This window comes from Dromiciops gliroides, chromosome 1 (genome assembly GCF_019393635.1).
Source record: "Dromiciops gliroides isolate mDroGli1 chromosome 1, mDroGli1.pri, whole genome shotgun sequence".
NCBI classification, from domain to species: Eukaryota; Metazoa; Chordata; class Mammalia; order Microbiotheria; family Microbiotheriidae; genus Dromiciops; species Dromiciops gliroides.
In genome coordinates, this window is record NC_057861.1 from 433,254,261 (window position 1) to 433,278,346 (window position 24,086).

The 24,086-nt window shown below is 37.9% G+C and overlaps 2 protein-coding genes across 2 annotated transcripts in view; one reads left to right on the forward strand and one right to left on the reverse strand.

The window, feature by feature from the left end:
* The window catches only part of POLK (DNA polymerase kappa), a 111,589-nt gene extending 100,388 nt beyond the window's left edge, over positions 1 to 11,201 (reverse strand). Inside the window, 1 exon segment of the mRNA XM_043988028.1 lies at positions 11,048 to 11,201. The gene's annotated coding sequence lies outside the window, so the exon portion shown is untranslated.
* A 129-nt stretch (positions 11,202 to 11,330) lies between these two features.
* Positions 11,331 to 24,086, forward strand: part of CERT1 (ceramide transporter 1) — a 155,765-nt gene continuing 143,009 nt past the window's right edge. The window contains exons 1-2 of the mRNA XM_043996787.1: positions 11,331 to 11,869; positions 19,215 to 19,349. Coding sequence (XP_043852722.1) covers positions 11,774 to 11,869; positions 19,215 to 19,349 — 231 coding nt within the window. The 5' untranslated portion in view covers positions 11,331 to 11,773. The remainder of the gene's footprint in view (positions 11,870 to 19,214; positions 19,350 to 24,086) is intronic.

The following is a 24,086-nucleotide window of genomic DNA, read 5'->3' on the forward strand; positions in this document are numbered from 1 at the left end:
TTATTCTACTTTTCATCCCTTCATCAGCTCTGTGGTCCAGTAAAACTGGCCTTCTTGTTGTTCCTCCAACAAGTCATTCCAAATATCTCTATGACCTTATACAGGCCTGTACCCTCAAGCCTGCCTCTCAGAATCGCTAGTTTCCTTCAAATATCAACTGAAGCACTGCCTTTTACATGAAGCCTTTCAACTAATCACTACATCTGCTTGTACCTTTTCCCCCCAAATTAATACTATTTTCTATATATTTATGTACATGTTGTCTCCCTGTGCCTGGCATAGAGTAGATGCTTAATAAATGTTCATTGATTAACCACTTAGACTGGGACTAATAACCACTTAAGAATGGTACTGATTAACTACCCAGAAAAGGTACTTAATAAATTGTTGGCTAATTAATCACTTAGATTGGGACTATATGATTCAACAATATGTAAATGAAAAGTGAAAAATTCAGTTAAATAACTTGGTTTAAGGTAAGTATTTTTAGGTGCAAAAAAAAAAATCCTACTTAAAAAATGCTATTTAAAACTAAGTGCTAAGCTCAGACTACAGCAATCATGAGTGTAAGTAAATGGTATTGGGGGGAGTTAGGTGGCGCAGTGGATAAAGCACCCGCCCTGGATTCAGAAGGACCTGGATTCAGGAGGACCTGAGTTCAAATCTGCCCTTAGACACTTGACACTAGCTGTGTGACCCTCACTGCCCCACCCCATCCCCAAAAAGAGAGAGAGAGTAAATGGTATGTTAGTGCTTTTATCTTTAAGAATAAAAGTGCCTCAGCTAGGAGGCACAGTGGATAAAGGCCTTTCTCTCTCTCTTCACCAAATTCTTATTCTCCTTAATAAATGCTTAAAAGTCTAACTCTTGCTAAAGCTTATAATTTATTGGTGACCACTCATTAGATGTTTTAGACAGACTAGCTAGAATTTTAGCCCCTTACATTATGGTTGATGAGATATGAACTTCATAACATGCTTTTCTAGTTATACTTAAAACAAGGATATACAAAGATACATTACATTTTGTTTTTGTTTTTTCTTTGCAAGGCAATGAGGGTTAAGTGACTTGCCCAGGGTCACACAGCTAGCAAGTATCAAGTGTCTGAGGCTGGATTTGAACTCAGGTCCTCCTGAATCCAGGGCCGGTGCTTTACCCACTGCATCACCTACCTGCCCCCAGATACAATACATTTTGACAATTATTTTTAAAGATGAATTTCCTTTGGGCACAATTGCCAAAATTAATGGGGGGGGTTATTATGCAACATATATTCTATATATGTAATTCAAGAGAAATACCTACTATTCAGAGATGATAAAAACACATTTGAGAATGTGGATAGAAAAAGAACCTGTAAAACAGAAATAAGCTAGGGGCAGCTAGGTGGTGCAGTGGATAGAGCACCAGCCCTAGAGTCGGGAGGACCTGAGTTCAAATCCAGCCTCAGACATTTGACACTTACTAGCTGTGGCAAGTCACTTAACCCCAATTGCCTCACCAAAACAAACAAACAAAAACAGAAATAATCTAAGTTTTACTTTGTTTTTATCATCTCTGAACAGGAGTTCAAAAATGTGTTCATTTTGTCCCAAACCAAGTGTAAATATAAAACTTTATATGTTTTATTTATGATTTCTCCCTTAGTAATGTTTTTTAAAACCAAAATGGGGGAGAAAACCTTTGCTTTGATTTTATACATGTTCTCCAAATAATTTCAGAAAGTGGTGATAATCTAAATGTTCAATAAATATGAACTATATTTTCATGAACTGTATATTCACTGAATAGCACAAATTTTATATAGTATTTACACAATAAATTCCATTTTCTCAATATTTAAGTAAAAGGGGATCCTAAAGTAGAAAAAATTCTATCTATGATAAATTACTTCCTACCCAAGAAATAAAACAAAAAACCTAATCTATAGTTTTCAACAATAAATCTGTCAAAGGATTTCTCAACATTACAAAGGAAAAAATAGTTAAATGTAGAAAACTCAAAAGTAAATGAACAATCTGAAAGGAAATGTGTACGTGCAAAGACAGAGTGGAGAATGACATCACTATTCACCCAATGTTGATGTACTTTGTGTTCTTCAGTTTAAAGGGATTTCATACTGTTCCAATGAGAATGTCAAATACCACAGAATTTGTCTAAGATGTCTTTTTCAATGTTGAGTACAAAACTAAATATGTTAGTGTAAATAAAGACCATGAAATGCATTCTAAATTTTTCTGTGTAAACCAGAACAAAATTTTTGCTTGAAACACAGTTTTGTTCTCTTATGCACACCAAGAAATACAACATGACACAAGATGATAGAGAGAAGGGGAATCTCCTTTGCAGCTGTCCCCAGATTGTGTCTCAAAGATTTGATAATTTACCCTTGCTCCTGGCTTTAGCATTTTCTTTTGCAGGGACAGGAAAACTGTTGGTGGAATTTAAGGGGCATTGTTTTATAACCAGAAGAATGTTCCTTATGCAGACATGATAAGCAGTGACCCAAAGTAAATTTGTTCCTAAGTTAAAATCTAACCTTAGAGACTTATATGTGACCCAGGCCAAGTCACTTAATCCTGTTTGCCTCAGTTTCATCATCTGTAAAATGAACTAGAGAAGGAAATGGCGAAGCACATCAGTATCTTCGCCAAGAAAACCCTCAATAGGATCATAAAGAGTCAGACACAACTGAAAAAGGACAGAATAAAACAAATTTGTTTTGTTCTAGTATGAGATTTTCACTTCTCTGTTAAAACACAAATAAATCTGCAGAGATCCTGTAAACCTCAGTCTATGAGTTTGTGGTTTAAAAAAAAATTCAATGACCATTTCAAGATAATTGATTTCCTCTGTAATCCTATCTTTTTATTTTATGCATTAAAAAATATCTTGAGAAGGGATTTGTAGAATTGATCAGACTGTCAAAGAGGTCCACCACACAAAGAAGGTTAAGGACTTTTGCCTTAAAATATCTACTGTTGACTGGTATTGATTGACTAATTCATTATTTGCCTACTGTGTGCAGAATATTGTGATAGGAGATACAAAGTTTAGGTAAGACACAATCCCTGCCATCCTGAAGGTTACAGTCTAGTAGAATAAGACCAAAATGCAGATAAATTACAGGAAAAATTGATTAGAAAACCGTAGAACAATTAGAGTGAGGTCTGAGGGGAAAGACTGTCAGTAATGTGATTGGGGTTGGTTAGACAATGGATCACAGAATCATAGATTTAGAGACAGAAGGGATCTTAGGAGCCATCTAGTGTAATCTCCTTATTGTAGAGATGAGGAAACTGATCCATAGAGGTAAAGGTACTTAGCCCACTGCTTTTTTTCAAGTACACCATGCTGTGCTCAGGTTTTACCAGGCTGGAACTGCTTTGAGGAAGTAATCTGTAACTCACTGAATTTGCTGTTTAAGAACCAGCTCAGCCAATGACAAGACTGACTTATAACTAGCAAGTTGGTTATGAAGAAATGAATTCTTTGGCCCTGACAGAGCAAAAAAAAGTACAAAATGAACCAGCCTCCTGCACCTACCCAGTCATGAGAATCTCCTTCTTCCAAAGTGATACTGGTAAAGTAGCAAAAAAGGTGGTACAGGGTGATTTTTTAAAAATTACAATGACTAGATTGTTTACAAACATGAATTTAACTACTAGTACCTAAAATGCAAGATCTTTGTCCAATGACCAATGAATTGATACAGTGCTGGAGACACGTACCAATATCTGTATTCTTATTCTAAATGAACATAAAAAATTGGTAGTTAATGGAAGGACAGTTCACAAGTTCTCTTTGGAAGGATGAATAAAGAAGTTGATAGTTTCATTGTGTGTCTAAGGGCAATAAAAATATCATTTCACAGGACACTTGGTTACCTTTCCTAGCATGAGTAAATGCAAAGAGATTACTATGAAAGATAGTTGAAATTTATACATTGATGTGTGCTGCAGTGGATAAAGTTGTACCAAAAACGTGATAAGGATTCTCCCAAAATATACCTTCAAAATAAGATATTATAATGTAAAGGTAGGCACAAGAGAGAATGGCAAAAGAATGTATATGGGAAACTACAATTCAGGATCAAGAAATGAAAATATCTAAAAACCTGTACATTACTTAGAAGCTTCATGCCTATATACAAAGAATACTTTTTTCAAGAAGGGAATTCAAAGGCACTAGACATGGGAAGCTGCCACAAAAAATGAATGCCAAATCAATTAATGATTGCCAAAATCAATCTAACTAGTGTTCTTCTTTCCAACTCTGGGCCTATCTCATTGTCACTGTACTACTGGTCCCACCCAGACAGACATAATGTTGGATAGACTGTATGGGGTGTCCATCCAAAAGGATATTGAATCTGAGCAAGAGATATTCCTTATCCACTTGTTTTTTCATGTATGGATGGACAGGCCAAAATTCGTTGCACATCTCTTCCAGGATGTTCTGCAATGCCAATTAACACATTGTCATCCACAAAATTTAAACATATGGAGGATTTTGCCATCCTGAACCTGGACTCTGTGTTTAATTTTCTTCATCACAGTGATGAATGCCTTTGGTGAGATACATTTCCCTGGTTTTTTACCCTGAGTTATTTATTAATAAAGGGTCCATGAACAGGGTTATTTCTTTTGTTACAGGTTCTAAGGAGTCCTGAATGATCGTGCTATATGGATGGGAGACCCCTTCCAGTCAAAGAGTCTATATGGCAATAGTTATTTATTCATTCTTTAAACAGAAGACATAAATTGTGTAAAATCATACATCATTTTTTCCTACCAAATCTATTTTTAAAAATTCTTCCTATTAATTGTAGCAGCATTCTTTTTTGGGGGGTGGGGGTGGGGCAATGAGAGTTAAGTGATTTGCCCAGGGTCACACAGCTAGCAATGATCAAGTGTCTGAGGCCGGATTTGAACTCAGGTCCTCCTGATTCCAGGACCAGTCCTTTATCCACTATGCCACCTAGTTGCCTCCTGTAGCAGCATTCTTATTAGTCAAATTCACAATGCTATAACTTTTAATTTCTTGGCACTTAATGAAACCTCCTAGTGGGTTTTTTAAAGCATTATTTCTTATTTTTGTTTCTTCCTTTCCAGTGTCATTGTCAAATACACGCACTAATTCAAGAATAGAGTTTTCACAGGAAAAAAAAAATCTATTCTTCAAGATTTGTTAAGATTAGGAGAAAAAAGTCTTTGCTAGGAAGGATGATTCTAGGATGGGAAAGGGAAGAATACAAAGAAAAGTCTAGGCAATGTAAAACAAAAATATTAGTAAAATCTATTTTAAAAAACTAAAAGGGATGGGCAAAAATTCAATTCTTATTTGGAATATGACTAGGAAGTATGAGCTGACCATGGAGTTAATTCTGACTATAAGGAGGGAAATTAGTCCCATCTAAGGTACAATGAGAAATACATTTAAATATTTCTTTTTAAAATGCATATATTTTTAATGATAGAAAAACCTGTTCCCTGTGAGCCAAAAGGCATTTATTTTACAAATTAATTTTCTTATGAAAGCTCAAAGCTTCACATTACTTTTATATTTTGAGGATCTGTAATTATACTAGTTTTTATTAAGGGCAGTACCAACACTTTGGTCACTCATGTTCACAGCCTCACAGTCATCTTTGACTCCTTACTTCCCAGGTGCTAAGCCTCCCTGAACTTAGCTAGGCTGGTCTTCATACTCAAAGCCTTTATGGCTTGGTAAAACCTTCAGGGTATATACTCTATTGGCATAGCCTTTAAGGATTTCAGACACAAATATAGTAGATAAATGTTAGTTGAATTGAAAAGAATATACGTGTGATACAATTTTCAAACTTTACCTAGCGTGTACAAAACTTTGTCAGGACTCTTATTCTGGTGTCTCCCATTTGTTGAAGACCAGGCTTTGCAGTTATGGTAGTCCTGGCCCGGGGAAATATGGAATGTGAGTTAAAGAAAGTAAAGTTTCTCCTATAATCTATATGCATATTTCTCTTTCCATGGATTCTAAATTTATATTTTTGCCAAGTTGATTTCTTTTCACATTATTATTTATTTTGTCTTTTGTGGCAGTCATTGAAATTTTTAGAAAGTATGGTAAGGTGCCAATCACAGTAATAACTCAGTAAATTTCTTGGGATGATACCAACAATGGTCATGAAGATATAGTATCTACAGCCAAATTCTTCACTAACATTGTTTTAGTTACATGGAATTTTTGAATTTCTTTAAATTTCTTTTTATAATCTTAAAAATAAGAAATGTTAGACTTTGAATGTTAAATAAGAAAATTACATTTCTAAAAAAACCACTTTAATAAATTCTAAATATAAATTTCTATATAACTATATAACGAAGATATTTTATATAATATATAAATCATACTTGTGTCATATTTAATTATTAATAAAAACAGTATAATTATTCATTGTTATGTTATTAATAAGAATCAACATGGTGTTTTTTTCTTATTTAAAAGCTATATTGGAGAAAACAGATTTTTTTTTTGTTTAAAAGAGACAATTGTTATCTAGTCTAAAACTATATATTTTGGCCAATGATCTAATTTAAATATATTTAAATTTTTTAAAAACTTACATTTTAACATACTTTATAAAATTCTTCTACATAAACTCTGTTAAGTCTTTCTCGTTATATTCTACTTAATAGTAAGGGAATATACTACATATTGGTCAGTAGAACAACTACTAGACTTTTGATTCAGAAGATCTAAATTTGAGCCACTCTCTGACACTATTTATGTAACTTTGGTGTCAAGACCCCTTCTCACCCCATTGGACCTCAGTTTCTTCATCTATAAAATGAGAAAATTGGACTACATGACCTCTAAGATTCCTTGTATCTCTAAAATTCTCCATGATTAATAAGGAAATCAATACAAAGAGGTCCATATATTGTTTGGGCCTCATATTTTCCAAGAGAATCAATGAAATACACAGTAACTTCTCAGGCGGCCAAAAAAAGTGTTTATTTAACCAATAATGTATCTATTATTGATATAGTACTAATGAGGTTATAGAACCTAATTGCCATTTGTAACTATGTTTCTATGAGAAAGTATGTTTCCAGTTCCACTCCTCAAAGTCAGGAACTAACTTTCTACCTCTATGCACATAACAGCTACAACAGTGACCTCTTTCATCTCCAAAACACAGTGGCTCCCATGACCAGAACTGAGATACTGTTTCCTGCTACGGCTGTAGAACCCCCTCAAATATGCCTACATACACACAATTGCTAACTTTTGTGGATACAAATATCTACACACATATTTACAGAAGAAGCTACTTTAACAGTTTGCACAAAGGTGCACAGATGTGATTTCTGCAATCAACAAGTATTAAAAAGATGGCTATCCACTAGCACATTTCACACAATTGAACATTCTATCTCTTTAAATACATGCACACACCTATATGCAAATGTCTATATTGCTTCCCATTCATATATAGTTACCTATATCTGTTCTCCATGTGTTCCTTCACATGACTTTGCCATGACAAAATATGGGACTAGTTAGTCCATGCTGAAAGGGCTGTAAGAAGAGAGGTCCAATGATAATTAACTACTGGTGGAGCTGTGGTATGGTCCAACCATTCTCTATATCTCTGACCTTAAAATCCCACTACTAGCCATATACCCAAAGAAAGTAAAATATAGAAACAAGGGTTCAATATATGCAAAAAATGTGTAGGCTAACACTCTTCTGTAAGTACTGGTAGCAAAAAACTGGAAACTTTAATTGTCCTTCAATTGAGCAATGACTACAGAAGCTATAGTACATGAACATAATAATAGAACATTAAAAATTATGAAGAAATGGAATTCAGAGAAACGTGGTTACATTTATATCAAATGACCCAGAGTAAAACATGTATAATTAAGAGAACAATGTACACAATGACAACAGTAATAAAAATGAAAATATCACCAATAAGAAGTCAAATTCTAATTAAATGAAAAACCAGGATCAAAGTTCTGGAGAAAAAATAATGAAACATAAATTCTCACTCATGGTAGAGGTAGAGAAGCCTGATATTAGACTAGAATCTTATACATTGTTAGATTCAGTCTCTGTAAAATAGTTTTTCTTTGTCACAAGGGAATGTGAAGCCTGGGGATAATCATAGTAGAAAATGACAATGATATAAAAACAAAAAGCATCAAGAAAATGTATTTTTTTTTAAATCATGGTTTTACTTCTTCTTAGTGAGAAGCCAGAACTGTTTCAATGAGAGACAGAAGAGTGGGGAAAAGACCCCACTACTCGAAGTATTTGTTCCTTTCATCCTCTTTCTGCCAAATGTTGGATGTGATGTTTTGGTGGCGAGTGACCTAATCCCAAGGAAGTAAAAATCAGGGCCAGGAAGGGGCAATGAGAGGCTGATGAGAGGCAGTGGACATTTCAAACAGGGTCTGCAGCAATTAGTGGAAAGGAGGTGATGATGAGAAAGGAAGGGGTATTAGTGTTTAACTGGGATGACTGTAATGTGAGAAATACTGTTGAATTGGTGTTAGTAAATAGGAAAATGCCTGTAGGTTCTCCCTTAGTATATAAGATAGGAAGTCTATATAATACTTTTCTTAAGAACAAAAATAACATTCATATTAAAGATAATTCTATTGCAATTTCTTCAAGGTGATAGAAAGAGTAATAAAATAATATTCATTGTAATGTATTCAAATTGCTGTAAAGAGGTCTTGTATGTGGAAAACCTGAAAACAGTTTTGTTGTATAGAAGAACAAAGTGGCAAAAACCTTTTAAAAATTTTCCTATGAATACATGAGTATTACATTAATACACTCCATTATCACATTGATAAAGTATCACTTTAATACACTGATTGAGCAGGCACTACAGGAGCTCTAATTGTTAGTAGTTACAAAGGTATAATGAACTTAAAATGCATAGAAGGTAATGTAATATAAGCAGATTTTAAACAAATATATGAGCCTTCCATAAATATTAACTCTATTATGAAATGAAATTCTCAACTTTTTGTTTTGTTTTGTTTTTCTTTTTTCGGGGCAATGGGAATTAAGTGACTTGCCCAGGGTCACACAGCTAGTGTCAAGTGTCTGAGGCCGGATTTGAACTCAGGTCCTCCTGAATCCAGGGCTGGTGCTTTATCCACTGCGCCACCTAGCTGCCCCCATGAAATGAAATTCTCAATAAGTCATTGTTTATTTTAAAAGAAATCATAATTTAAAATATGATGTTTTTTAAAAATCCAACTTGGTAACAGCATCAGCAAATACCAAGTTAAAACAAAATTTGATTACAATATCTCTTAAATTGGAAAAACATTCTGGATTTGTGATTCATTGAAGATGAAAGCGTTCTTCCACCTTATTTTCTGATTGTAGCCTCTTTTTTGCGGGGGACGGGGCAATGAGGGTTAACTGACTTGTCCAGGGTCACACAGCTAGTAAGTGGCAAGTGTCTGAGGCCGGATTTGAACTCAGGTCCTCATGACTCCAGGGCCAGATTCACCAGGCCACCTAGCTGCCCCCCACACCTTATTTTCTGAATGACAACTGTGACTTTTAATGCTCTAAGTTTATTTTTTTAAGTTTTCACTTTAATAATGATAGTAATTTGAACTTCATCCCATACTACTTGAAAATTTTTCTGCAAAATAGGTATCTCCCATGTATTAACCAGAAGGAAAACATAACTCAAGTCATAAGTCAAGAAATCAAAACAAACCCTGGGGTATGAGAGGCACAAAAATCACCCATAAAATTTCAATAACATCTTGCCAATGGTCATACAGCTAATTATGGTGTTTAAACAACACACACACACACACACACACACACACACACACACTTTCAGAAATTTTCACATTTCCTCTGGAGTTGAAGGGTAGGACATTTCTATTTTGACAGAGCCGAAACAAGTAATTCTGATGCTTCACAAAAAATAGTTTAGGTCAACCGGTACCACATGAACTTCAAATCAAATTTATAAGGCAAATTTTGGGGAATAAGATACATTGTAAGGTAAAATATATTTTAAGATAAAAAATTGGGGGAATGAGAACCCTAGGACAAAAGGCCTACTCTGTATGTGTGTGTAGGGGAGAGACATGAGGAAGGGATGGGACATGAGGTGGGGAGTTCATTGTGTTGTAGTTTCCTATTTTAACCAATCATTCTTGGTAATAAGGTCCTTTGCAAAAGGCAGTCAATTCTAGATTCAGAAGGAGTACTCTCTCAAGGCAAGGGGCCCTGGAGCCTAGCCCAGTCACTCTGCCCTAATTCCAGCTTTGTACTTTTATAGTGTTGCTACATGTAAGTAGAAATTGAAAGGTGACAACTCCTTCTCTTCCCTCTCTAGAAGTAGAAGGGAATTCACCTCATAAGATCATCGGGTTTTGAAACTGTAGATACCTAGTTCAACTTTTAACCTTACCCAGCCCATTTTACAGATTTCAATGTCTGATTTCAATTTAAATTTATTAACTGCCCAGAAGATGCAAAGAATTGTGCTAAGGGGATAAAAAGGAGAAAAGCGAATGACCCTTTGAGAGATACTCAGCGGTGGGTTTTGCAGGGATAAGAAGCACCATTTGTACCCTGCTCTCCTGTGCCTGTCATCTAGTTCCTACAACATCCTTACATGCCCGGGAATCCTCCGCGGCACAAGTTAGGGCTCCCAGGGGCGCGCACGCGCAGAGACACCCGAACACACTGGGTAAGGCAGCCCCCGGCCTACGCTGGGCATCTCGCTGCCACCAGGGAGTTGGGGCGCGGAGCAACGTAACCACCTTGGGCCCCCCTAAGGACGGCTTAGGGTTTCTCGGCCTCTCCAGAGTCCACAGGAAAGAACTCAAATCCGGTCTTGTCCGGTCCGGTCCAGCCGGCAGCCAGGCAGCTCGTCAAAAACGCTCTGGGCCAGGGGTTAAGAAGAGGGTATGTATGGGAAGGGAATCCAGGGGCCTCGAAAGGATGCCCACTCCCTGCCCCCAGTACAAAGAGACATGCTCCCCCCCCCACCTGACCCACTCACCAAAGGGCTTCAGAACCGCAACTACACCTCCCGGCGGGCCGCGCGCTCTGAGGAATACTACACCTCCCAACATGCAATGCGGCCAGCCCTTCTCTCTTAGACCCATCTTCCCAGTTATTCGAAGCTGGGAGGTGAACTGCGCTTAGAATTTGCCTCTCCGCCTCGGCAATAGCCGCAGCTCCGCCTCCTCACACTTCCCCCGACTAGAGCCGTGCGTGTTGCGTCACACGCTGAGGGGTGGGCCGAGGAGGGGGCGGAGAGAATGGGAGGGACGAAGGGGAGGGGTAAAGACGAGGGGGAGGGTAAATAGTGGCTAGAGCCAGGAAGATGGCGGCAGCAGAGGTGTGAGTGAACCCTAGTCCCCGCAGCTGCGTTTTCTCCTCCCTCCCCTCACCTTTTCCCTTCCACTCCCCTCCCCTCCGACATCGGCACTGAAGGGGGAGCGGCTGGGGTGGCGGCGCCCGGCAGAGCTCAGGAGTGACGGCGGCGGCAGCCGACAGCTGGAAGGGCAAGCTCCCTTCGCCGCTCGTCCTCCTTCCCCGGTCTGCTCGGTGCCCGGTGGTGCGGCGGCGCCCGGGCGCTCGGGCTCCGTCCCATCTCCTCCTGCCCCCGGCGCCGGGGCGGACCGGCGTCCCGACCTCGGACCCTCCCTCTCGGGGGCTGGGCGCCTGTGCGGGCGCAGCGCAGGCAGCGGGGGCCGCTCTCTTGCTCGGCTGTCGCGCCTCCATGTCGGATAACCAGAGCTGGAACTCGTCGGGCTCGGAGGAGGATCCGGAGACCGAGTCCGGGCCGCCTGTTGAGCTCTGCGGGGTCCTGAGCAAGGTGAGGACGCCGGCCGGAGCGGGCCGGGGCGGGGGCTGTGGGGGGTCGTTACCTGGCGGGCCGGGGGCGTGGGCCGGGCCGGGGTGGGGGCCGGTCCGACCCTGCCCGGAGCCTGCGGAATGTGCGGAGGGTCGGGGCTGGGTAATGCGGCTGCTGCTGGGGAGGTTGACCGGCTCGGATAGCGGGGCTCACCCGCGGCCCGGGGGCCGGAGGGAGGAGGAGGAGGAAGAGGGGGGTTACAGGAATTGTGTCATAGCCAGGACTTGGGAGAACCCGGCGTGGGGGGGCGCGGCGGCGGCCGCCGCGGCTGAGCCGGTTTACGGGAACGTCGCCAGCCGAGACTGGGGGACTGGTGCTGCTCCCCCAAAACGTCGGAGGGTGTCGTGCTTAGAGAAGGGGGAAGAGGCCTCCGAGGCGCGGAGGTGTGGACCCGGGGGCGGGGCTGGCGTTTAGGTGGAAGCCTCCGCCACTCCCACTCCCGGCTGAAATCTGAGGCTGGGGGATTTTTCCTGGTTAGACCGGGGTAGGACCGAATTCTGGAGAGTGGGGGGAGGGCTTTCAATGCCTTTTCTGTCCCCCTCTTCCCCTCCCCCAGGACTGAGCTTTTCGACGTACACGTGACAGACACAAGAGAAACATTCATAATAACCTGGGACACGTCAGACTGGGGCCCGACCTTTTAAGTTCAGGAAGAAATGCTTGACAAATCCTTTAGCTTAGGGGTCGGGGAGAAGGAGGAGAAGGATTGGGAAAAGTGCTCCCGGCTCTTCCAGGATATTTTAAATCTTTCTAATAGTATGATCTAGGGTCTCCCCTGTAAAAGTGACTGCACTTCTCCTCTCCCCCCCCCCCCATTTGTGGCTGAGTATAGTTAAAAGTCCTAATTGCTTTTTAAATGGTGGAGACTTCCTAGAGAGAGGAATGAAGTACTGTTCTGCCCTGATATTGATTTTTGAGTGTGTGTGTGTGTGTGTGTGTGTGTGTGTGTGTGTGTGTGTGTGTATACGTACTGGAGTTAGTACTTGTCATACTAGTCATGAGATACTGGGTCATGTGCAGCCCCGAGTATTAAGAAATCCACGGTACTTCCAATAGTCCATAGTTTGGGTTAACCATTTGGACCTGGTTTGTGTAATTATTTCAAGTTATCTTTACACGAGATGGACTGAAGTGAAAGATTTAGAAAGGGAGATACAAGTCCTGACATACTATTATATATCTTATATTGGGACAATTAAAAGTTTCTTGGGTCTTAATACTTAGGATTCAGGGAACAGATTCTTGGATCTTTCATCTCAGGAATTTGCATTGAATTCATGTTTTTGAGCACATTTAAAGTTGAATAGATTTTTTAATAACTTTATTTTGACAACTGGGGTATTTGAATGATAACCAGTGTTTCCCACCATTCAGTAATCATTTCTTAAACACTATTTACAAGGTACTGTGCTCGGCATAAAAGAAAAAATGAGAAAGTCCCATATCACAAGTATCACAAATTCCATTTCATGTGAGAAGAATGTGATCCTTAAAACATTGCTAAAGTTTGATAACCCTTCTGATCTTGATAAAAGTAGTCAGCAATATATTCACATTATTTCATTCCATAAGATGAGAATCTATTTCTAGGCAGAATCTCCACTGTTTAAACTATATTCTCTCTGTCTCTCTCTCATTCACTCAACTGTATAATCCTACTTTGCAACCAGTGTTATAGTTGATTGTGGTTACTCTTTGAGGGCACAACTCTCCTAATTACTGTTGCCTACTTCATTTAACAAAACGAAGTGTACAAATGACTTTTTTTTAAGTAACTTGTTTTTTGTTTTGTTTTGTTTTGTTTTCGGGGCAATGGGGGTTAAGTGATGTGCCCAGAGTCACACAGCTAGTAAGTGTCAAGTGTCTGAAGTCGGATTTGAACTCAGGTACTCCTGAATCTAGGGCTGGTGCTTTATCCCCTGTACCACCTAGCTGCCCCGTACAAATGATTTTAATGGCTTCTGCACCCCACACACTCTCTTGTAAATGGAGAGAAAATTTTTACAAACTTTTTTTATCTTCTTTTTCTGATAAAGTATAAAGCTTGGTTTTAAAAATCTTTGTTTTCTGTATTGAGTTAACAAGTGTTAGAAGTGTGGAAGAGGCTCTGGAGAGCATTTGCACTAACCTTATTTTACAGGAGGGAATGGAGGTCAAACACTGATTTATTCAGGATCAGTTGAAGAACCCAGGTCTGCTTTAAATGGAGCTAGGGATTCTAAATGTGGAAGTTACATGATACACCCTAGTCATTTCCCAAGCACTACAGATTCTGCCTTTTTTTTTTTATCCTTTATATTTATTCTCTCCTTTCTCACTGTAGCCAGGTTTTAGCTTTTTCTCCCCCCTGGGATTTTGTAATAGTCTTCTTTCTACATGTTCTTCCTGCCTCTGGTTTCTCCTTTTCATCTGATCATAGATTTAGAGTTAGAAGAAACCTCAGAGACCATCTCTTATCTTAGGGTCAGGGAGATTGTAACTTGCCCAAGGTTACATATGGTAGTAAACAACAGAGACAGGATTCGAATTGATGTCCTCTAACTCTAGCCAGCTCCATCTATTTTCAACCCCAGGCATTTCCAGTCTATATTCCTTTGCTTAGAAACTTTCTGTGATTCCCTGTTGCCTACTAAATAATGTATAAATACATTCAAAGACTTCTACAGTCTGACTCCAGTTTGCCTTTCCAGTCCTATTTCAAATTACTTAACGTTTTCTATAGTTTGACAAAACTATATAACCTTATACCTTCCCTATCTTGGCTCTGTGCCTGTATTCACCTTGGTGACCCTGACTCTATGACTAGAATGGAGCCCCTTTCACCTGTGTCACAACTCTGCTTAGCTGCAACTTTCTCCATGTAAGTATGCATTTATCAAGCACTTAGTGTGTCGTCATTGCTAGGGATACAAAGATGAAAAAAGGAAACATTCTCTACCTTCAGGGACCTTGCATTCTATTGTCTCCCCTCATCCTGCTCCTGCTGCCCACCCCCAACACCCCATTATATTTTTGCAAGCACTTTTTTCTGCATCTCCCTTGCACTCGTGCTGCCTTGTGTTACCATTATTTGCTTGTATGTGATATCTTCTGTATTATTGTTTGAGTTCCTTAGGAGAGCAAGGATTGTATTATTTCAACTTTCAATCCTTAGTTACTTTCTTTGTTGTTTTTAATTTTTTTTTCCTTTGCGGGGCAATGAGGGTTAAGTGATGTGTCCAGGGTCACACAGCTAGTTAGTATCTGTCAAGTGTCTGAGGCCATATTTGAACTCAGGTTCTCCTGAATCCAGGACAGGTGCTTTATCCACTGAGCCAACTAGGTGCCCCAATCTTCAGCTACTTTCACATAAACAATGTTAATTAAGTTGACTTAGTATTAAGGAATCAAGAGGAGTCAAATATGACTTAAAAAATTTAACTATGGGTAACTGGGCGAATTGTGGAATAATTAAACAGAAAAGTATGGAAGCTGTGTTTTTTTGGGGGGGAGAAGGGAGTTAAGAGTGTGCTTTGATGTTCTTTTGAGCTTCAAACTCAATATTAAGGAGGCATTTAGCTATGTATGGAACTAGAGCTTGGATAATAGATCTGGGCTGGAGTGATAGATTTTGATTTGGAGGATGGTCAGTTTAGGTATCCTAGTTAAAGCAGTGAGTTTAAGTACTATACAAAAAAGTCAGGAGAGGTTGGAGTCATTTAAAAAGTTGGAAGAAGATGAGGCAGTAGGAGAGGATTTTAACAGTTCAGATAATGACTCCTTTAATTTTTGTAATTTTACTTATGTACCTATAAGGGTTTATGATTCTGCCTGGCAGTTAGTTATAGCTACAGAAAAGACAAGTGCTGGAAGCAGCTGAAGTATGCTTATAAAAATTCTCTTCCTTATTACTCCTGATTTTAAAAACACACTTTCAACTTGTAAAATTAGCTACCCATTCTCTAAATGTAATATTCAACTCTTTATATTCTCTTAAAAATATGTATTTACAAAAAATTCTTTATCCACTTTAGATTACTGAGCTTTCACTCACTTGTAAAGCTCTAGGTCTTTGTGTTATGAGTCATCAGTGTAGTAACATTTAATTTGTAAATTACTTGGATATAACAAATATGAGAAGAAGCATGGAATAATGGGAAAAGAGTTAGTCTCAGTTAAGATGACTTAGTCAGGTTATCCCTCTGTTACCTGTTAACTATGACCTTGCAACTAGGCATTTATTTTTTAGTGCCCCAGGTTGAGAATGTTTTGTTCCCATAGTTCTTTATACCAATGACGTCACTGGTGGAGTTGTTTGGGTGTTTTTTTTTTTAATCCAAGTATAGAAATTTTAGATTATTAGGCTGAATTAGACTTGAAATAGGAGTCAGTTCAGATGGTGAAATATTGGTATTAAATGAGAGGAAATTAGGAGGGAAATATTTAAGCAAACTTATTTTACCTGTACGGCCATGACTTTTTCTACTTCAAGCCCCCTGGACATGTTCATTATATAAAGAATTGCAATCAGTATGGAGTGAGGCAGGAAAGAAGAATATTGAAGAAGCATTGTGAAGATGAAGGTACCCAAATGAAAGAATCAAGGGAGTACTGCAATGGGTATGTAGCAAAGAGCAGAGAAGCTGTATTAGTACCAAAAGCCTCTGCTTCAAGCTGATTTTCTTCCTCTTCGTATTTAAGCGGAGTAAAGCTGGTTTAGGAGATTTCATACAAAATCTTACAGTTGAAATGAACTTCAGTGATTAGCATGAGCACCAGATTTGAAGTTAGAGGAGCTGAGTTCAAATTATGATTTTGCCCCATAGAGTCATAGAGTCTATGTGACTTTAGCCAAGTAATGCCCTTTCTAAAATGAAGGACAAGAACTCAAGAACCCCTACGATAGCAGGAAGAACCCTTCTCTATCTCTGAACCCTGTTCCCCTATATGTGAACAAGAATCCCTTCTGCAGAGTATCTAAGAGCCATTTATTTAGCCATTGCTGCAAAACTCCTACTTAGAGGAAACCCATTATGAACCCAAACTCCATCTCACTCTCTCTTCCTCTCCCCATATATCTGGGTAGCTGTTGATGGTAAGGAAATACTTCCCTATACTTGAACTAAAAATCTGTGGCTACAACTTTCAACCCATTCGTTGCCCCTGGTTCTGCCCTATGTGGTCAAGCAGAACAAACCTGATGCAATTTGCATTTCTTCCAATAGTTAAAGACAGCCTTCATGTCCACTTTATTCTTCTCTTCCTACTAAACATCTTTAGTTCCTTCAAATCTTGTCACTGTTCTAATTGCTCTCTTTTTGTTAATATCATTCTTAAAATGTGATATGCAGAAGTAAACACTTTATTCTAGATGTGGTCCTAACCCAGGGCAGATTTACAGCAGGACTTTTGCTCTTCCTCTTTCTGGAAACCATACTTCTCAATGTAGCCTAGGATTCTATTAGTGTTTTTGGCTTCCATGTCATACTGATTTATATTTAACCTCCAATTCACTAAAATCCCCAGATCTTTTTCAGATAGACTGCTGTCTAACCATTCTTTCCACCACATGTACTTGTGAGGTTAATTTTTTTTTTTAATATAAGTATAAAGACTACATTTTTCCCTACTAGATTTCATCTCATTCGATTCAATCCAACATTTGGATACTGTCTCAGTTACCTGTTCTGTTAGCATTACTCCTCAGGTTACTACCAATTTGATAATCATATCACTGATTTTTTAAAAAAAAGTTAAAAGACACAGGGCTGAGGCTCTAGTGTGCTTCCTTCCAAGTTAGTTGACAATAAACCATAAAAGACTACTTTCTTGAATCTTGTCATTTAACTAGTTTGATATCTCCCTAATTGTAGTAATCTTCTAACTCACAGATCCCTATGTTTTCTATAAGAATAATATGAGATATTTTTTTTTATTTGCTAAAATTTAAATAGGCTGGGTGTGTTAATATACTTCTATAATTCTTGCTCCTGGGGGAGGTTGAGGCTGGTGCAGTGATTGATATCAAACTCAAATAGAAATAGGGGCTACTAATTCTGTGTACTTAATTTTAAAATGTAATGTTATCTGTATTTTGAATGTTTATTTCTTTTGTTAAATATTTCCCAATTACATTTTAATCTGGTTTGGATTGCACTGGGGAGTGTTGTAGGTGTCATAAGGCCTTGCATGTTTGACACCTCTGTGTTGGTGGATCTCTTGATCTCTGAAATTCTGAGCTGCAGTAGAGCTAAAACCTATAGGCTTCTTTCATTAAAGCCTTGCACCAACACTAGGGTGGGAAACTAAGGAGAGTAAAACAGCCCATCTCAGAAATAGAGCAACTGTGGGATTGGTTTATGAGTGGCCATTGCACTTCCATCGTGGAAGACTTAAGTCTCTAAATAAATAAATTAGATCTAGGTAAACACTATAGTACTCCCCTATTCTTGCAGAGTAGTAACCTGTCCGAAAAGGATAGAGGGCGATAATCTAGCATTATCTGTTCTTGATAAAAACCATGTTGATTGACTTCTTTCATAGATATTGTTCCTTTTTGTAGAAAAAACTTTCATTTTAAAGAAACTTTCACTTCCAAATCCTCTCCCTCCAGCTCTTCCCCCACTCATTGAGAAGGCAAGCAATGTGTCGATTGTACATGTGAAATCATATAAAACCTATTTGTATATTAGCCATGTTGGGGGGAAAAAAGACTATTTAAAATAAAGTGAAAAAAATTATACCTCAGTTTGCACTCTGAATTCATCGGTTTTCTCTTTGGAAGTGTTTTAATAACATGTATAATTTTTCCAGTAATGGGGGGGGGGTTGGGTGGAGAGAAGCACTGGTGTTTGAAGATGCCATTTACTTCCTTCTTTTTGAAAATTGGGACATTTTGCCTTTTATGTAGCACCTCTTTTATATGTCATTATTTTTAAAAGATCATTGACCGTGGTTCAGTAGTCACCTGCCAGGTCTTTTGGTACCATGAGATGTTCATGTGAGCCTAGTACCTGTTCTATGGTTTTTTGGTATGTCCTTACCTTACATATCCTGGAGTCGAGGGAAAGTTTGTATATCTTACAGTTAACTGTGCCATCAGTGAACATAAAGATACTATAAAATCTGAAAATCATTAAGAATTTTCCACTTTTTGACCCTCATGAGTAATTTTTGTTTGGGGTTCTTATTTTATTTTTATTTAAAAGCTATTGGGGAGAAAGAGTTGATTTAATCACTATAGTAAAAATTGAAATTAAGTACTAGTTCAGTAAATTGGTCTTCAAAATCAATTTCAGGTGTATTTTTTTTTTCTTTTCTCTCTTAGTGGACAAACTACATTCATGGGTGGCAGGATCGTTGGGTAGTTTTGAAAAATAACACTCTGAGTTACTACAAGTCTGAGGATGAGACAGAGTATGGCTGTAGGGGATCTATCTGTCTCAGCAAGGCTGTTATTACGGTAAGTTCACTTTTTGAATATTTTACCCTTAAAATGCTTGTGCTACAAACATTTTGTACACTGTATAACTTAAATATTATGTAATTGCTGGTGGTATTAGAAGAGTTAAAGGGTTTCAGGAGGTCAGCTAAGGAGTGTGTCATAATCTGAAAAGGGTCTGTTAAATTTTAGAATTGAATGAATACTTTTTTCTGTTCAGAGAAAGATGTTTCCTCATAATAGATTATTACATTACTCTGTAAAATTGAAAGGTGAACTTTAGTTCTCATGCTAATCACTGAAATCTAACATAAAATTGGGTATATGCTTAAGGGAAAGAGATATCATTGCAATATTTCTCATATACCTTTCTTAATGTTAAAGGTTTAAGTATTATATATATTCATATATATGTGATATAGATTGTTTTTTTAATCAGCTTAGGACTAAAACAACTTAGGATACTTGTAGGAAAAATACTGGAGATGGTTTGAAAGTGTTTAGAGACAATGACTAATTTATGTTGTTTCAAAAAAAATTAATTTTATCTTTTGTTGTCATATCACATTGATTTCCAAATGTATCACTCCTCCCTATGCTACCATGAGAACTATTTCTTTTAGCAAAGAATAAAAAAGAAAGAAGGCAGGAAAGGCAGTTTAGCAGAACTTGATGTTGTCATAGGCAGTGACTCTCTCCATACTTGCTACCACCTGTTTCATGTTTAGAGAATAAATGGTCATTGTCTAATTTGGCTGGTATATGACATATTTAAGATCTTCAGTTTCAAAACATAACATGGGATCAGGTTAGCATTTTTGGTGCTTCTTTTTGAGATTTAACAATATATGGAAAGAGGGGGCGGCTAGGTGGCACAGTGGATTAAGCACCGGCCCTGGATTCAGGAGTACCTGAGTTCAAATCCGGCCTCAGACACTTGGCACTTACTAGCTGTGTGACCCTGGGCAAGTCACTTAACACCCATTGCCCTGCAAAAAACAAAACAAAACAGAACAAACAAAAAAACCCAATATATGTAAAGTATGCTAGGGGATTAAAGAGTGGTATCACTATATTCCTAACAACTAAAATATAAGCTTTTCTTCAGAGGTATAAGTCCTTTTTTCTATGTATGTTGAATAAAAATAGTTTTGATTCAGCTTTTTTGATAACTGCATTTGTAGCTCAGGTTTCATTTTAGCTGGGTACAGAGTTAAAGAAATGAGTAGAAGAATGAAGCAATTAGCAAACAGTGGGAATGAAGAACAGTAGAGTTTGGAAGAAGGAAAGGCTAAGAATCATACAGAGATTAGTGATTAGTGGGGTAGGAAGAAGAGGATATGATCTGGGAATGAAGCAACACAACCTAAGTGTTGATGATATGTTAAAGCGAACAGTACGAATAAACATACAAAAACATCCTACCTTTTTTGTGAACCACTGGCTTCAGCTATTCTTCATCCATACCCAAATCCCCAGTATTCTAAGAGAAGAAAGTATCCCACTATACAGAACTCCTCCTATGGTGAAGATTACAAATAAAGTATATATGTTATATAAACACATTTTTAAAAATGTAACTATATCTTCCCATGTTTGTTTTCATTTAAATGTGATTGAAGTTTAACAAATTCTTTGAAATTTCCTAAAATGGAATTTTACCTGTAGCACAGAGATGAATTTTTTTAGAATTAGTAGGTGAGTGATACTTTACAGGGATGTTATCTGGAAAAATTTGTCTGATAGGATAAAGGTATGATGCCAGTTTCTATAATATGAGGTAGTCAAAGCCTAAGGAATTGACTCTTACAATCATGCGTTATTTGATTTTAAAGCCAATGCTAAAGCTAAAGTTGTTTGGTAGTTCTAAATCTACTATTTATTTCAGCATTGATATCACCCTTAATATATTCAGGTTCTATAACTACCTAGAAATAAGCAGTTTTGAAAGGAATAGTCAAAAGTCCACTTCTTTCAGACAGTCAAATCTCCCTCATCTTTTCACCCACCAGTCTCCCCAAACTATCTTCTTCCTTTCACAACCAAACTTATGAAGGTCTTCTGCACAGGCTACCTCTGCTTGCCCACTTCTTAACCCATTGCTATGTGCTTTGTCACTCCTTCATCCTCCAATTATGATTATCCATCTTCCACAAGCTGTCCAAATTATCTTCCTATAAGTCATAAGTCTGACCCTGTTGCTTCCCTGCCTGAAAGCCTTCAGTGTCTCCCTTTTGTGTCTAGGACAGAGTTCTTAACTTCAGATCCATAGATACATTTCAGGAAGTCTAAATTTGAATGGGAGGAAAATTACATATTTATTTTCACTAACCTCTAATTAAATCCAACATTTTCTTTAATTATGAATGTAGACAATAAACATTCTAAGAAGAGGTCCATAGCCTTAAGCAGGCTACCAAAGGTGTGCATGACTTAAAAAAGTTAAGAACCCCTACTCTGTGATAAGATACCGACTCATTAACCAAATGTTTAAGGTCTCTCCACAGCCTTCTTACCTTCCAAGGCTTATTTCATGCTGTTGCCCATCATATACATTAAATTCTAGCCAAACTTGGCATTCTGTCATCCCATTTCGTACTATTTATCTCATGGGCCTAGAATTCCTTACTCATATTTCTACCTTTTAGCATTCTTCCTCTGAGACTTAGCTCAGTTGCTTCTTTTTTTTTCTGTCAAGTCTTTCCTGATCTCCTTCAGTTTTCATTGTTGTCTCCCTTCCTAGATAGCTTTGCATTGACTTATCTGTCTGTATGTGTTGTATTCCCACTACCCTCCAAACAGAAGGCAATCTCCTGGAGAGTAGAGCGTCTTATTTGGTTTTGCTCTTGGTATCCCTGGTACAAAGCACAATGCATTTACATAGGAGGTACTGTCATAAATGATAGTTTTATGTTTCACAGTAACTGAAATTGAATAGTTAAGGGTTAGACAAGTAAAGGAAAGTATATGTAACATCTTATTGTCATGTCCCTTTTTAGAAATGATTAATTTATTAATTAAATGAAAATAAACTTGGCATAGCAAAAAGTGCTAATTTTGGGGTAACAAAGCATTTTAAGCTTATGTATTCAATTTCTCTTATTTTATTCATAAAGATTTATTTGATTTTATGTAATTATGCATAATGACAGTATCTCCTGCATTTTTCTTTCCTGATATTGACATTCTATCTTCTAGAGACCTTAACGTATTAGTAGTAAATAATCTGATATTTGATAAACATTAATCATTGATTAATTTGGTTAATTGTATTGTAGTTCTAAAAGGAAGTGGGATTTGCTTTTCACTTATCCTGTTCTTTCAGACTTTATTTTTTGCAAGGTCTATATCTGTGATGTCACCATTATAATAGGATCCCTCTACCAGTGCAGATCTGCAGAGTTAGATGTGAGGGACACACAGCCAAGAACTGTGGTGGGAGGGAACTGTAACTCAGGTTGCTTTCTTTTTACTAAGCCATGTTGCCTCTTAGTAAAATTATCACCTGAAAAACTAATGTGTTTACAATTTATTTGGCAGTAACAACCCTGCTTTGGACAACTGTCTTGTATCAGATAACTCTTAAACTGCAAATTTTTTATATTTAGTAATAGATCTTTATTTTCTTGTCTTTCCCAGTCTAAAATATAATTTCTAATTATCAGACAACGATAACATTTTTAAATTGAATTCAACAGACAATTACCAAGTACTTATATGCAGAGGACTGTCTAAAAGATAGAAGAGATATTGATATAAAGACTGAACAGTCTTATCCCTAAAGAAGCCAATGTTCAACAAGACTGTTAAGGGGATATACATTAAACAAAAATCAATAATACATAAGTAGATAAGAGCTCTTAAGTCAGAGGAGAATAGGTCATTGCTGAGTAAGGGGACCTTGGAATGCAGAAAAAGGTGTTTGAGCCTAGTTTTAAAGGATATGTAGAATTTCACTTGGCAAAGAGGCAAGTGTAGTGACTACAGTACATCCACGCATGGCAAAAACATGGAGGAAGAAACAGTACTTGACATGCATAGGCAATGCCAAGTACTCCAGTTTAGGGACAACATAGAGTACTTTGGAGGTGAATAATATGGAGACCCATCAGGGAAGGCTGGAAAGGCAGGGTGGCTTCAGTTTATAGAAGGCTGTGGATGCCTGGCTGGAACTTTACTAAATAGAGTACCATTAAAGAATTGTGAACAGAAGAATAATATGATCTGATCAAGAAATGTGCAAGAGAGAGTGGAGGTAGGAAGACATGTTAGGAACTTAAGACAGTAGTTGGACTAATTCCATATCTGTGTGCTTATCTTCATACGGTATTATTTCCATCTTTGGTCATCTTTACTCGTTTGCTGGGTTTGATTTCCATTTCTCTTACTAGTAATTTGGAGCAATCTTTTATGTAGTTGTTTGTACTTCATAATTCTTTTAAGAACTGTTGGTTTCTATTCTTTGGTCACTCATTGGGGAATGCTTCTTGATTTTAAATCATTCTTAATTTCTTATATATCTTGGATGTTAGGGCTTTATCAGCAGTGTTTGACACAGACTTTTCCCTCTTCTCTTTCTCCCTTCCCCCTCCCCCCCAATTGACAGTTGGCCTTTCTTAGTCTAAGTGCATTAATTTTTATTAATGCAAAATGAAAAGTCTTAATTTCATGTAATCACAATTACCTATTTTATCCTTTGTGATGTCCTCTTCTTTCATTAAGAATTTTACCCCAGACATAGTTGGAAAAGATACCTCC